Source organism: Rhodnius prolixus, unplaced genomic scaffold, assembly GCF_049639745.1.
Source record: "Rhodnius prolixus isolate KJV_2025 unplaced genomic scaffold, Rpr scaffold_1, whole genome shotgun sequence".
Lineage (NCBI taxonomy): Eukaryota > Metazoa > Arthropoda > Insecta > Hemiptera > Reduviidae > Rhodnius > Rhodnius prolixus.
The window spans coordinates 48352533-48366619 of NW_027411581.1; the positions used below are offsets into that span (position 1 = coordinate 48352533).

The following is a 14087-nucleotide window of genomic DNA, read 5'->3' on the forward strand; positions in this document are numbered from 1 at the left end:
TCTCCGCCCTCTGGAAATTTTCTTCCAAACCAAAAACCTTCCCACGATGTTAACTCCTATTGTCCTCACCTGGAACCACCACACCCAACTTAAGCAGCATGAACTTTACTTAAGTTACCAGATTATCAAAACGTTATTCGACAAACTATCCAAATTTACTATACTAAACAAAACAAAAACAAGCAACTCTACACATCTTTACTAACCCCAATCTGAACTTACGGACTTGAACTGTACCTACAGCTAATCGCTCCAAATCTTCTCTGCATCCATTTCTTCCAATCGAATATTCTACGCACTATTCTTAACGCACCTCTGTACGTTATTAACCAAACATTGGTTAACACCAAACACACTGACAACATTTTTATTTCCTTTGACGTATCCAAATCCCGTTATACCCAATTTTATTCGAAACTGACCCAACAGTACAATCCTTTTCTTGAATCCTTCCTGAAGGCTGAAGTATCGATAGCCTCGCAATCACCTTATCGCATGATAGAAAAGAGTTTAAAAAAAAGGTGAAAGAGCATCCTTCGAAGTCGTTTCATTGTCGTGTTAGCCGACTCATGATGGTCAACGTAGGATGTTCCTCATTCGATTCTATAAAGTCATTTTCTTATATATTGAATCATAATCATATTTACTAGTTGTCAATTAAATTAAATTAAAAGGCAGTTGTAAATTAATAAAGAGAGTTAAAAAAAACGTTGACGTAAGTATCCTCCGGCGCTAATGGCCACGCTGTCAATGCGCCGGAAAAAAAAGCATCCTCTCTCAAAATAATTAGAGCCTCCACTTCGTCTAAGGTATTGTTCTTTGCCTCAAATTATTACCAAATTTACTTAAGAAATCGGTTTATTTCGGCAGCAATGCAAATTTAACTTTTTTGAGACTTGTACGATGGGCTTGATCTTATTTAGAGTATCTAAACAGTCAGGACAGAAGACAAGAAACCTTAGATGAAACAATGTAAAAAATATTATAATTGTTAAAAAGCAAAAGCCAAGTAGGTACTAGGTTACCTAGGTGGGAAGCTTGGAATAAATAAAGACTGAAATTGACAATATTGTTTCTTCCTATTGCAATGATGAATCAGTCACCAAAAGCAATGAACGATACTCTGCAATATAGTATTTACTTTAAAATGCTTAAAGACATGTTTAGTAAGGAATTAGTAGCCAATGTTCAAGTTGCTGAAGTGGTAATTACGGCTATTCAGGTATTCTAATTTCAAAATTTCGTTATCTAGATGTGACTATATCACTGGAAAATGGGAATTCTTTCACATGGAAACATAGGTCTTCACTTTCCATGTCAGAGCGAAAATTGATGTAACTGGGAGATGAGTGAGGGAACGGTTGTACTGCGACCTCAGACTTTCGGCTCACTCTTAGCTTGTTTCAATAATAATAATGAATGTAAAAGCTTGTCGAGCGAACACTGTGTAAGATGTGGTAGAATTGCCTGTAGGTCCGGCAAACTTAATTAGTTACATACTCCACAGGAACTACTTTATCTATAAACGTAAGTCTGTTGCTAGACTAGAATACCTGGTGGATGTCAAGAGGCACAAGAAGAAGAGGAAGTGGCTAGACCACTTTTCTTCGGAGACTAATTTATTTAAGGAGACAAAGTTAATTTATCCTGGTTATGGATGATTTTTCCTTCAAAGTTATAAGCATGATGTTCTCGGTCTACCCCCCTCGGGCCCCAATAAGTAGATACAAGGAACTTTGCACAAATAATTGTCTAGGACTCAGTGAAATCATCCATAAAACAGATTTAACCAATATTGTTCTCTTAAAATCGGATTTGCCACTTGAAGGAAGAGGTGACTCTTGACATCCCTACAGGGATTTTAACCCTGCAACACACTTACATTTTAAGGACAAATTTTACCGTCATTACCCTTGCAGTGAAAGTAACTAATTCGGATTTCCAAACCTGCAGACAATTCTACTTTCATTTCGCACATATGTACTTGTACCCTGAGCATGGAATTTTGGGAAGAGACTTTTCTTTTAAATTGTAGACATTAATCTCTTCAAAGGTCTAACGAAGTTAGAAAATAAATTAACTGTAAAACACAATAAAAAATTGTAGTAAAAGAAAATAACAGCGTTACTGGCAGTAAACAATCTTGAGGTTTCCATATTGTTATCGACTTACATTTCATCACTAGTTCACCCTTGCCCGTTCTGTTTATTTTTACTAACAAGTCGACAAAAATAAACTAATTTGTAAGCTATCAATTAAAAATTCACGGTCGGTCTGGCTAGATTTATGTGGGTAGTGTGTACCTCTACTTAGAGATTAGATTCTAAAGGGATAGGACGATAGCTGAGAGGTGAGTTGGGTACAGACAGAAATGAAGAGGCAGAGATGAGCTAGCTGGTGAGCCCAGTCATGGCGAAATGGTCCGTGTAGAACGGCGACCCAATCTATCTACCGCAGATGTATACATACCCCTAATAGCAGAATTAATGCGATCCCCCTTTGTCACTTTCTTTTCTGTTCATTCTCATTCTTCTTTTGTTCTTTGATAGCCATCGTTATAACTAAAATGATCAGTTGGCCAAGAATTAGATTGAATATTCTATTTACGAATGAAAACTTTATTTGTATCAATCACATGATTTACTCTGTCTCACGCTATAAAACTCCTCTGACATAGGCGTGCAAAATAAAAAATTTAACAATCTATAAGATTCGCTAGAAAGTTTGACATTCACAGTCAAATGGATTCAATATTTCCCCTAATTGAAAACACAAAAGTTACAATTAGAGAATATATAAATTAATCTAATTTTAAAACTATTGTAATTACAGTTTTTAAAAGAAAATACTCCAATTAGAATACTTCTTATGCTTTCAAAACAACTTTCTGAAAGTGGTATAAAAAGGTTAATATTTTATTAAGTGAGTATGTACATTAAAGCAGAATTAATTATTATTTATTTCCTTCATTGTCCTTTGTTGCTTAAGTAAGTAGGTAACACCATTTGTTACTTACAAAGTTTCCGCATCATCTACATTGGTTAATACATTTTGAATCCTCCTTTCCAGGCCACCTTCTCTGATTGGTCCTCACAACGGGGAGAACAACAGGTTTTTCATTGTCAATATAATTTTAATTTTTTCTTTAGGTACCGAGCGATTGTACATTCATCTAAACTAAACTTTATGTGATTATGTGTGGTAAAGTAGATGATCAAGTTACCGAGGAAAGTGGCCTCCTATGTTGATTTTATCTTTTCCACAATTATAAATTACAAAGGAATCGATCCTACCATCATTTGCCTAATGAAAAAGTATTTTTCCACAAAAATACACAAATTAAAGCAGTGTTTCCCAACCTTTTTTGTGTCATGCCCCACCTTAACCTTTATAAAATTTTCATGCCCCCCCATGTAACATATATAATATTTAACATTAAAAAATTGATTCGTTCACTTAAGAAACATAAATGATAGGTTCTAGGAAGAAATCACTCTGAAATTGTTAACAAAACACAGTAAGTAAAATTTTAAAACATATAATGAAAAACTGAAATTCAAATTCCAAATAATTTTAATACAGATTTTTCTATATTAATTTATTATTTTAATTTAGTGAGATCCTTGCGCTTGATGCTTGCTACCCAGAGATTTTATATAAGGTTCCAATTTGGTTAGCTGCAGTCTCAAGTCTCCACGTTGTGTTATATCCAGCCGATTTCTTTTTTTTACCAGTAAATCATTTACAGCACTAAAACCACATTCAGCTAAAAATGAAGATGGAAACGGTAGCAATAGTTTTCTTGCACATTTGGTTGAATTTAGGTATTTGATTTCTGTTTCCTCACAAAGCCATGCCATCGCTCCTTTTATATTAAATAAAGTTTTAACTGACTCATCATTTTGCAATTCTGCGAGTTCTTCTTGATACTGCATATTTGATATGCAGCGATGGGCCAATTAAGTGCCAACAACTGCGCTGTTTAGCGAGTTTTTAAAACGTCCGGGGTTCCCCGCGGCAGACTGCACGCTCCGCGGTGAACCCCGGACGAAGTTTACTTGACGACGCCAATCACCCAGTTGATATTTTGGTCTCGTCAAACGGAATTATACCTAATAATTATTTACCGCAATTATTTAAGAATTTGCTTTTTTTGTTAAATTTAGCACCGATATCTAGCATTGCATTTAAATATCCCCGGAGCGAAAGTTTTAAAGTCGTGTCGAGTCCATTTTCGAATTGCCCCCTTAACTATCAAATTGCCCCCCTGGGGGGCGTGGGCCCCACGTTGGGAAACACCGAATTAAAGGAAGAAAAATTGACAAAATGCAATAAGAAAGACAAATAATTCTACAGGCGCGTAGTAGTTCAAAATATGTACGATTTGCGCTAAAAATATGTAGAACACTAAATTAGTTTTTTATTGCAATAAAAAAATATATAATTTTTGGGGGTTCATATTGATGCACGCGACCAGTTAAACGTTAATTGTGGATATTGGAGCACTGCGTATCAAAGTGGACATTTTGAACTCAATTTTTTCTTAAAAAATCAGTACAATATAATACTGGTTTCCTAATTTTTTTTCTAATTTAGTTTGTCTTAATCTTAAGGAAAACACCTTAGAGAATAAAGCAAATTAATTTTAATTGATTAGGTTAAATGTATGCCGCATCAACCATCGATATAAACTACCAAAACTATTTAACAATTTGGACTTACAACTTCCAATCCAAAATTCTTTTTCAGTTAACAGGTGTCCTATAACATGTATCCAACTCTACGAAGAATTTAAGATTTCCACTTTTTTAAATGCAGGAGATTTCATATCCATCTTTTTTTCTAATCGTTAGTCGAAATACTCGTATTTCACCTCTAATACAATTCTTAATAATCGAGCACGACGACTGAGCGACCACCTGAATCCCTTTCACAATTGATACCGTTGAACAACTTCTCTTCTCAAAACAATTACACGAACCCACACTTCAAATGATTTACTGATGGTACAGTGTCATCCAGATGTTATTTGTCGCATAAATAAATTTAAAAAAATATAACTATGATTCTCGGAACATTTTATTTTATTTTTCTGTTTTCCATGAAAGATTTTTGTATCTGGTAACTCAATATAATAAAGAATTACAAAATAAAAGGCTTAGACCGGAAACGAACCCGGTTCCAAATACATCTCAGCTTAGAGTGCCCGCCTCCAATCGCTCGACTACCGTGTAGCCTAATAAGATGTTACTATAGCTTAGGCCTTTATTAAAGTTATAAATTTTTAAAAAAACCAACAAATTCTCTAATTAGTTCAAATTTTGAGTTTGAAAATAAGGGCTGACGTAAACGAGCTGTATTTTTAGCCCTACTTTAATTTTGAATATTAAAGTGTGTGTTTATTGTAAGATTCTGATATCAGTAATAAAAATTTACATTATTTTAAAAAATAAATATTTTATGAAAAACGTTTCTAGGAATAATAGAATACCATTCCAATAAGTTATTAAATATTTCCAAGAAATAGATTTTTTTTTTTTGTAACTAAATCAACTTTAGATAAGTAAATGTAGTCAGCAACAAAGAATTTAAAATACAGTATCAAATTTCTTGCCAAAGCTGATCCATTATTGATTAAATTTATAATTTTTAAAGGCAATTCGAAGAAGACCAAGCAATACAAAGGATCAATAGTGCGAAAAAATAGCAGTTCGTAGAATTGTAAAAAAGATCCGGTTAGCAGGCGATACTTGCTAAATGTTCTGTATTTGCAAGCCTGTAATATTGTTTAAAAATTAAAGCGCTCTTTAAAAGAAGATAAAAACAGCCAAATACTGTCTGTGTTGGAGGAAGTCTACTATCCATGACTATTTGCAGGCTACTTCTTCAGAATTGGGGTTTCCTGTGAACCCTCAATTAGAAAATTTGACACGAAGGCAATAGTTTCCTAGGCGTAAAATAATCTGGAGGGACTCATTTCAATATTTTTTTGGGTTTTCAACATCTCAAACACCATATTTAATTCATTATTATAATTAGATGATTAATCCGCAAATTCCCCATAATTGTCATCTTTGAGGGAGGCCTATTAAAACTGTCTACGGCAACCCAGAAAAGCCATCTTACACGAGGGTTTAGGTTACACGGTTTGATGAGGCTTCTTTCATTTTCATTGTTTTTCTAATTCCACCATTCCTCCCCCTCAAAGTCCCTTAAAAGAATTTTCCTGAAAATAAAAGTTGTAGTAGAGATGAAAGCGGTAAGCTAAAGAAAATCGACGGAGCAGTATTTAAAAGAAAGTGAGGTATGTTCATGGCGTTCCGCAAATCTTCAGTATAAAGTTTGTGCATCGGTGATTTTTTCGATCTTCAGCTACAGCACCCCCCTTACGTGTAAACCATTTTTTGAAAGTCACTTTCTAACTGGGCACCAGCGAGCTTGTAGTTTCTGGTGAAAAATGAAAATCCAAAATTTCGCAATACTTTAGTTTTTCTTTGAGAGGAAATAAATTCCTTATAAAAACAAAATGAAATTTCAGTAGGCAAAGATTGTCTCACTTTAGACAGTTTTGCAGCCAAAAATTCTTTTACAATTAACATACAAACATCAATAATAACTTCTTATACTTCAATTACGTTTTGTTCATTAAAAAATGATTATATACCTAAATATAATAATTCATGTATAGCTTTACAACAGAATAGGCTTAATACGGCCTCTCAATAATTCTTAAGTTTTAATTACTATATTTCTAAAGTCTAAACAACCTGAAAGTGGTTCAGTGTTATAAAACGTTTTACGCCAAACGCTTAAAAGAAATTAATAGGAATTTAAGATAAACAATAAAGTTAGCAAGTTTTTACTGTTCTATCTACCTAACTATGATATAAACAAAGCATGTTTTATAAAAATGAAGTAATGACAACATTTAGTTTCCTAGAAAAATTAATAATGTCTACTCCTTTTAGTGCTTCTCTGTTCACGTAAACAATATAGTCCTTTTCTTAATGATTTTCTTAGAATGCATAAAAATTAAAGACTCTCAGAGTGAAAATAATTGATACAAAGTTTAACTGAAAAAGAAAAAAAAATATCCCATGCAAAATCAACTATCAATAGGTGAAGAATGTAACAAGACAGCCATTTCTCATTTAATTTGGAAATATCCACTTAATGAGAAGAGACAAATATAGACAAATGTTAAGTGAAATAAGCTTTAATTTACAAAAATTTGGTCATTTAAATTGTTATTAATCAGAACTTAAATCATTCAAATGTTATCTTACATTATGAATGCCTTTAAAAAATTTTAAACTTTAACAAAACGTGCAAATTACTGTTTAAGATGTGTTTTTAATATTATATGAATTGAATATTTTACTTCAATTAATTTTTGAAATATTTCTGTAATAAATGGCAAATATAATTTACTAGATTAGTTGGTTCAAATAGAACTAGATAAAGTTTGAAGACTTCAACTTTCCACTTTGAAGCGCCAGTCGCTCAGCCATAGAAATCCTTCACACTGACAGTTCCCGCTCTGTACTCTTAGTGTCACTTATGAATTATGATTGTGCAGAAATGTTTATAATATACTTGATTGGTAAATATTTCCTTGATCCCTAAATGTTAGCTGTTTTAATATTGTAAATGTAATATTGCTTCACTTCAGAATCCAACTGCTGTTTAGAATCAATTATAGTACAATTCCTAATTTTTTTCAATAATTAAAAACAGTTCATAAATAACAAAAAAATAGATGAATAAATTAAGTTAATATAACCTAATAATAATTTATGTTAAATTATAAAATGATTAGCAAATTTTAGTTTATTTACAACCGAAATGCCCCGTAAGAACGGATTAACCAAGTGTTGTGGAACTGGATTCCCACGAGAAAATCCCGTGTTCGAATCCAGCTGCTGACCCGTCTCTTCCCAAAAGCTTTTTAGAGTACAATGTCCGGTGAGGGGGCAGTGTTTTCTGTAACGAGAGTACACTGTCCAGAGGCCGGCAGTGCACTGAAAAAAGCTCAGGGTCCCAATGGCCTCAGATGTTGTTATGCTTAAAAAAATAAGTACGTCAAGTTAAAATTCTTAAGAAAAATGTGAATACTAACTTAGTTGTGACAGGTATTAATGTCCAATCGTATCCGCGTAATACTTTGGCAACAGCTGCGCTTATCTCTGGATTGTCATCAATGGCAGGCGGTTTGGGCGCATGTGATCCAGAGGCGGCACAGGGCACACTCAGCACTGTACGTCCCGACATTGTCTTCCACTTCTAATAAGAATAGTATCTAATGTTCTGTGTGTACTATCATGAGAGGTCCACTAATTATAATGTAATAATGAGAGACGGAAACAATAAAAATAGTATAAGTACACGCTCACTGTACGTAGACCGACAGTAGACTAAATCTTGTATCCCTCTAATCTGGGGTGGTGACAGAATATCCCAGACGGCTAAGAATCGCTGGCTGGTCGTAAGCACTTGGTGGGGAACACAACACCCCTACCACAAATATCTCTTAGAAATGGATCCTGATTGGCTACATCATATACACTAGCTTGCTCAACTCTTTTACATTTTTTGTTTTTGTTTTATTTCCAGTGTAAATGTATTTATTTAAATAAATAGAAATCACAAATTTTTTTATTGTATACAAAACCAGCTTCAAGATTCATCTATTTACTTTGTTTTATTAATGGAGTAATCTGTTATAGTTAGACTTAAACAAAAACGGTCCCTTTAGCTCCCAAATTTGACCTGGAGAATTATTTCAAGTTTGAAGACATACACATTTTACTTGAATATAAAACAAACATTTCTATAAACCAATGGCTCTCCATTTTCCTCTCTTTTTTTCACAATTAATATCGTTAGATCAGGAACGATTATTTGTTATACATTTAACACCGACTTTTTTTTACAACAATTATTTAAAAATTTTTGTTTGTTTCAGATAAAACTTTAATTTAATAAATGCTCATGTTGGGGATAAGAAAAAAATACATTGTTTTTTGTTTATTGTAGAAAATCTATTTTATCTTCAAGCAGAACATGTTTAAACCTCTAAATGACGGGATATCCACCAGAGCTCCGAGACTCCTGAAGAAGTGGCTAGTCCACTTTAACTAAAGAACTGTTCCCATCCACTGAGAATAAGTGCAACTATGGAGGTCAATTAGGCAGCACAAGATGTCCCCAAAGTCTGCTTACATTATTTAACAGAACTATTGAAGTCTTAATACAATATTTGTAAGGGAAGACTTTTACAAAATAATCTGATATTATTGGTTTCTCTCCACTAATTTGTTATGCGAAATTGTTTCCAATTTTCTAATGAATTTGTTTATAACTTATTAGATACAGCAGCTCAATTCATTTTTATTTTGTTGTATGACATTAAAACAGAATTCCTGTCTGTTTGATTATTAAGCAAGCAGTATGTGTCGCGAAGTGTTGAATTTCCCTTTCAAAACTGTCTTTAAATAAATAAAATATCTGTTTGAATTCCAAACTTAATATACTTCTTTTTTTTAACGGGTTAAAAATTCATATTTTAATGGTGATCCGCAAAGAAATGGTGAATCCTGCAGGTCTGAAGATGGCATAATGTATGAACCGTATACCTACTCACCATTGTTGCTGTAATCATTAAATATTTCATGTTAATTATTTCTTAATACTGGTTATGATATAAGATTATAATGTCATGTCCGTCAGAAGTAAGATAATTATTATGCAATTATTAAAATAGTTCTCTGTATACTCCAACTCTAATAGTCAGGCTCAACTTTGTGGAAATTTTTGTAAACAGAAAAATCTTTTAAAAATTTGTAGAAAAATAAATTTGTTTGAATTTTTATAGCACATTTAACTGCCATAAATATTGAATTTGCACTCTACAAGAAAGCACAAGTTCTGTTTAGTTATAAACAAATTTAGCCCAAAATTATGCGATTTACTTTATTTCTGTAGAGACGGCTTAGTGTGTATATTTTTTTTGAATGATTCAGAAGCCAATATGAAGGAAAACATTTTGTGGATGCGACGATTAAATTCTTGCAGAACTACAGCTAAATATATTCTGTGGAAAATATGTGATTATCATATTGCTTGTAATCAAGTTCACGTGTTTCAGATGGGCATTTTAGAATCTTAATCAAAACAAAAAACAAAAAATCCTTTTTCCAGTTTTTCTAACAAAACAATCGGTGTTTAACAGTCAAAATTTATGTTTCCAATTAAAAATTCAATTTACAACTTTTCACTCCGCAAATTTTCATGATGGTCCAAGTCAACTTCTCGAGTAGATGAGATGAATTATTTGAATAATTATGATAAGTAAGACTAGTATCTTTGTTTGCTTTTGTAACTTGTTCACAAATTTTGTTTAAAGAAAGCGAATCATGATGAAATTTTGTTTTTGTTTTTCCACTTTTTTATGAAATAACTAATTTACTAACGATTGGAATTAACAAGCTTTTGAAGATGTGAATGAAAAAGACCGGTAGCCGCTAAATAGACTAGTATAATGGCACGCCAAGGAAGATCGGCAACACAAAGAATCTCCTTGTATCTGCGTTTCATGTTCACTTACTGTGCGTAACGGTGGCTAGTTTAACGAGAGATACTTTTTTTTTTTAGATTGAAATCTCATGCTCTCTTAAGACGCACAAGTTTAAATAATAAACCAAATTGACTCTCCGATTAACCATCCCTAACTACAAACAACATTTTCTCTTAGGAGTTGTAGTAAGCATTAAACTCAAAAATGATTTTCTTTCAACCATTTACATTTTCATACCGGTAAATCGTGTATGATGCAAGGCTCATTTTTAAGCCTAAGAAAATACAAACATCGCTGCATACTAACATTTTTTCAAAATATTCAGAGTAATTTTTTAAGTTTAGAAGTCAGCTTTTTAACTTAACATTACCAGACAGAAATTAGAATATAACATCCTGGAAAATAACTCAAATTATTGAGTTAAAGAGTCCGTAGAAAACGTTTTTATTTATTATAGGAATACTACAATATTCATGACTTGACAGACAGTTCGGAATTTTCAAGATTTTACCTTTTCAAAGTCTGAAATGGCAATCTATTTTATTTTTCAAAAAAGTATGTATTTTAAAAATTTTGTTGACAGAGTCAGATGGATTAACGTTTTCTTCGTTAAATAGAGTTAAATCTTACTGATCGAAGACAGACTCTATTTTATACGTATGTAGAAAATATCTTCTTCGATTTCTTATGTGTTAAGCAATTTCTTTAAAAAATTTACAAAACAAAATCTAGAAAGTTTATTATTTGTCTAGAAAATCTATTTGTTTATTATTAAAATCTAGAAAAGTTAACATTTGTTTTTAACATTTTCGCCTAGTGGTGAGTAAAATGTTACAATGAAATTAACAAAAGATATTTTGAAATGCTATGGTTATGTTATATTCAGCGACTACCAACTTCAGCTTTCTATTTTCAAAAATTTGCTTAATTTTTATTGATTGAACGTGCTATTTGGTGCCCTGAAAGTAGTGGATGTTCTGATACTGTTCAGATACTATTGTGGACTTAACAATTATTGACCCTCATTGATTGCAATTGTCAGAAAGTACGTAATGCGTTGGGAACTTCGGCATGCTTACAATATATTTTTTTTATCTTCATTTCAAGATTTTTGCAAACTTAAATTGTGATTAATACCTTTATTTTAGTTTCAAATCCATTTTTGGTTTACTATATGTATATCTTAAGACGTTTCGGGCAGTCCTGGATGTTTTATGGTATTATTTTTAACTAACAAGTTTTTAATAAACAAGTTTGTAACTGACTTTGCTGAAAAAATCAACACTCCAGGAGGTTTTTATCAAATTTCTTTATTAATTTATTAGCCTTCTTTGTTTAAAAATCTTGCGACGCACAAGGAGATTAGAGCCGCCGTCTGATTACTAAAAAAAATTAAAATAAAAAAAATAACATCAATCTATCATGCTTCCGTTGGACACTTTGAGAACATTGTTAAAAATCGTTTTACATGATGGTCTTTTTACTTCGAAAACTAGAGCTTTCTTGGTTATCAATTATTGTCTAATTTTATACCGCACTCTTGTGAGAAGTTAGTTGGAGTACTAGTACTGCACTTGGTCGACTAATAGTCTGAAGGACTGTTAGCCACTTGGTTGAAGAATAAAAAGTTCCTGAAATATTTTAATTTTGAAACTTAGTCTATTTTATACAAAGCTCAGTGTTAAGCAATTTAGAGTTCTATTCAATTTCCCACAATTTTTCCTCCTTGGATAAGCTGTGACTTTCTTTTAAATCTTTTTTTCATAACTCTCCCATATTCTATCTCTTCTTAACTTCCATGTTGCTTCTCATTAAACCCGAAATCCTCTAACTTTCAATCCTGAAATTCATAGATAACCATCATCTTAAATACTTAGTCCTATCTGATGCTTGTAGTGAACTCTCTTCCACAAGATATCCTCCATTTCTCTTTAAGAGTTCATTCGTGAACATTTCACTTCTTTATAGTCCCTTATATTATTCTCAATCTATATCCTGCGTAATAATACAAAGAAACTATATTTTTCATACCACTGTCGTATACTTCTTTTTTTTTAACAAGAATTATTTTGTGTTTACCTTTGCTTCAAATCGATTTTATAATAATGAATTTTTCATTGAATTGTGCATAAAAATACAGTTTGGGACGATTGATAAACAGAGTTCGCAAGTTTGACAGTTTTCTTCGATATTTTTGAGAAGATAATTAAAACTTTTATTTCTTTATTATTTCTACGTTGTTTAGAACTTCATCAAGTTACCGTCAAATCAACAATCCATTCTGAGAATTTGGTTGCATTGAATAATTATAAAAATAAAAAGATTTAATTTTCTTTTTGTTTTTAATGTTAAAGTAAATGAGTATTATCTGATCTGTTCTATCTTCTTAGAAATAAATAAGTTAGACCATTTAGATGTAAGAGGAGGCCGGAAATGTATGTACTAACGATATGCATCTCAGTTATAGTTAGGCAGTTAGTGAGTTGTCGTTGACCATCCTTAGACATTACCACAAATTGAGACAAGTCGGGTATGGCGCCCCTTTACATCAACGCTTACAAAAACTTTGTCACGTGACAAAAATAAGTAAAACTATGATTTTTAAAAACTTTCAACGTTTGTATATATGATTTTTATTGTTGCTTTTCCCATTTATTTTTACTATTATCTAACTAGCAAATTACTGAAACTGATAGATGTAAACTTTATTCAAAACTTAAGTGTATAAAATATATTCTATTCATACATAAAATATTGGGGTGAGTGGGGACAAGTGCGGGCGGTACGAATGTTTGTTGTTGAAGTCAGTTGTGAGTATATTTGGCAAGCCCAACGATTTAGAGGTGCATGGGAACACATGTTAACAGTTTGCTCTATTAGCTCGGCTCCCAGATGAAAAAGACCGCCACATTAAACACCCGTCCGCACTAATTAGCTTCCTTGCTCTTCTCTTGAACCAACACACTCAAATCATGCAGAGGGAGAAAAAAAGCAGTTTCCAAACAAAATGTTTTGAAAAAGAGTAGAGGTTTTGAAGGGCACTCACTGATTGTGGGTAGACTTTTGAAAATACAATATTTAATATTTGTTCAAAACTAATATATCTGAAACTTTTTTTTTCTCTGCAAGAAGAAGTATTGCAATCGAGCCAAATGTTCTTTCTGATTGTTACCGCAAATATTTGTATGTGTTTGACCGAACAAAAGTGTGCCATGAAGCAGAAAAGACAGTAATCATTTAGATGCTAAAGTTCCATGGAAAAGCCTATATGCAGGAGTTTTCCTTCTCCAAAGAATCCAACTCTTAATCGTACACGCCCTTCACTCTGCCAGGAAATAGGTACTCAATACTTGTAGGGCCGTTTTTATCTTCTTTCTGACAAACCTATTCAGTCAAACTTTGTGTGTTTACTCAATGTGCATTGGCTCTTCAAGAGGCTTACCGATCTTGATGGTGTGAAGTATAGTTAACTTAGGTGAGTGGCTAATCATGAACTTTTACTCCTCTGGTT

At 32.5% G+C, this 14087-nt stretch overlaps 1 protein-coding gene across 2 annotated transcripts in view; it reads right to left on the reverse strand.

Annotated features, from left to right (window-relative positions):
* Positions 1–8468, reverse strand: part of LOC141461304 (transcription factor SOX-8-like) — a 41073-nt gene extending 32605 nt beyond the window's left edge. For both annotated transcript variants that reach the window (XM_074142241.1, XM_074142240.1), the window contains exon 1: positions 8120–8468. In XM_074142241.1, the coding sequence (XP_073998342.1) occupies positions 8120–8271 (152 nt within the window). In that variant the 5' untranslated portion in view covers positions 8272–8468. The remainder of the gene's footprint in view (positions 1–8119) is intronic.
* Between the last annotated feature and the right edge of the window lie 5619 nt (positions 8469–14087).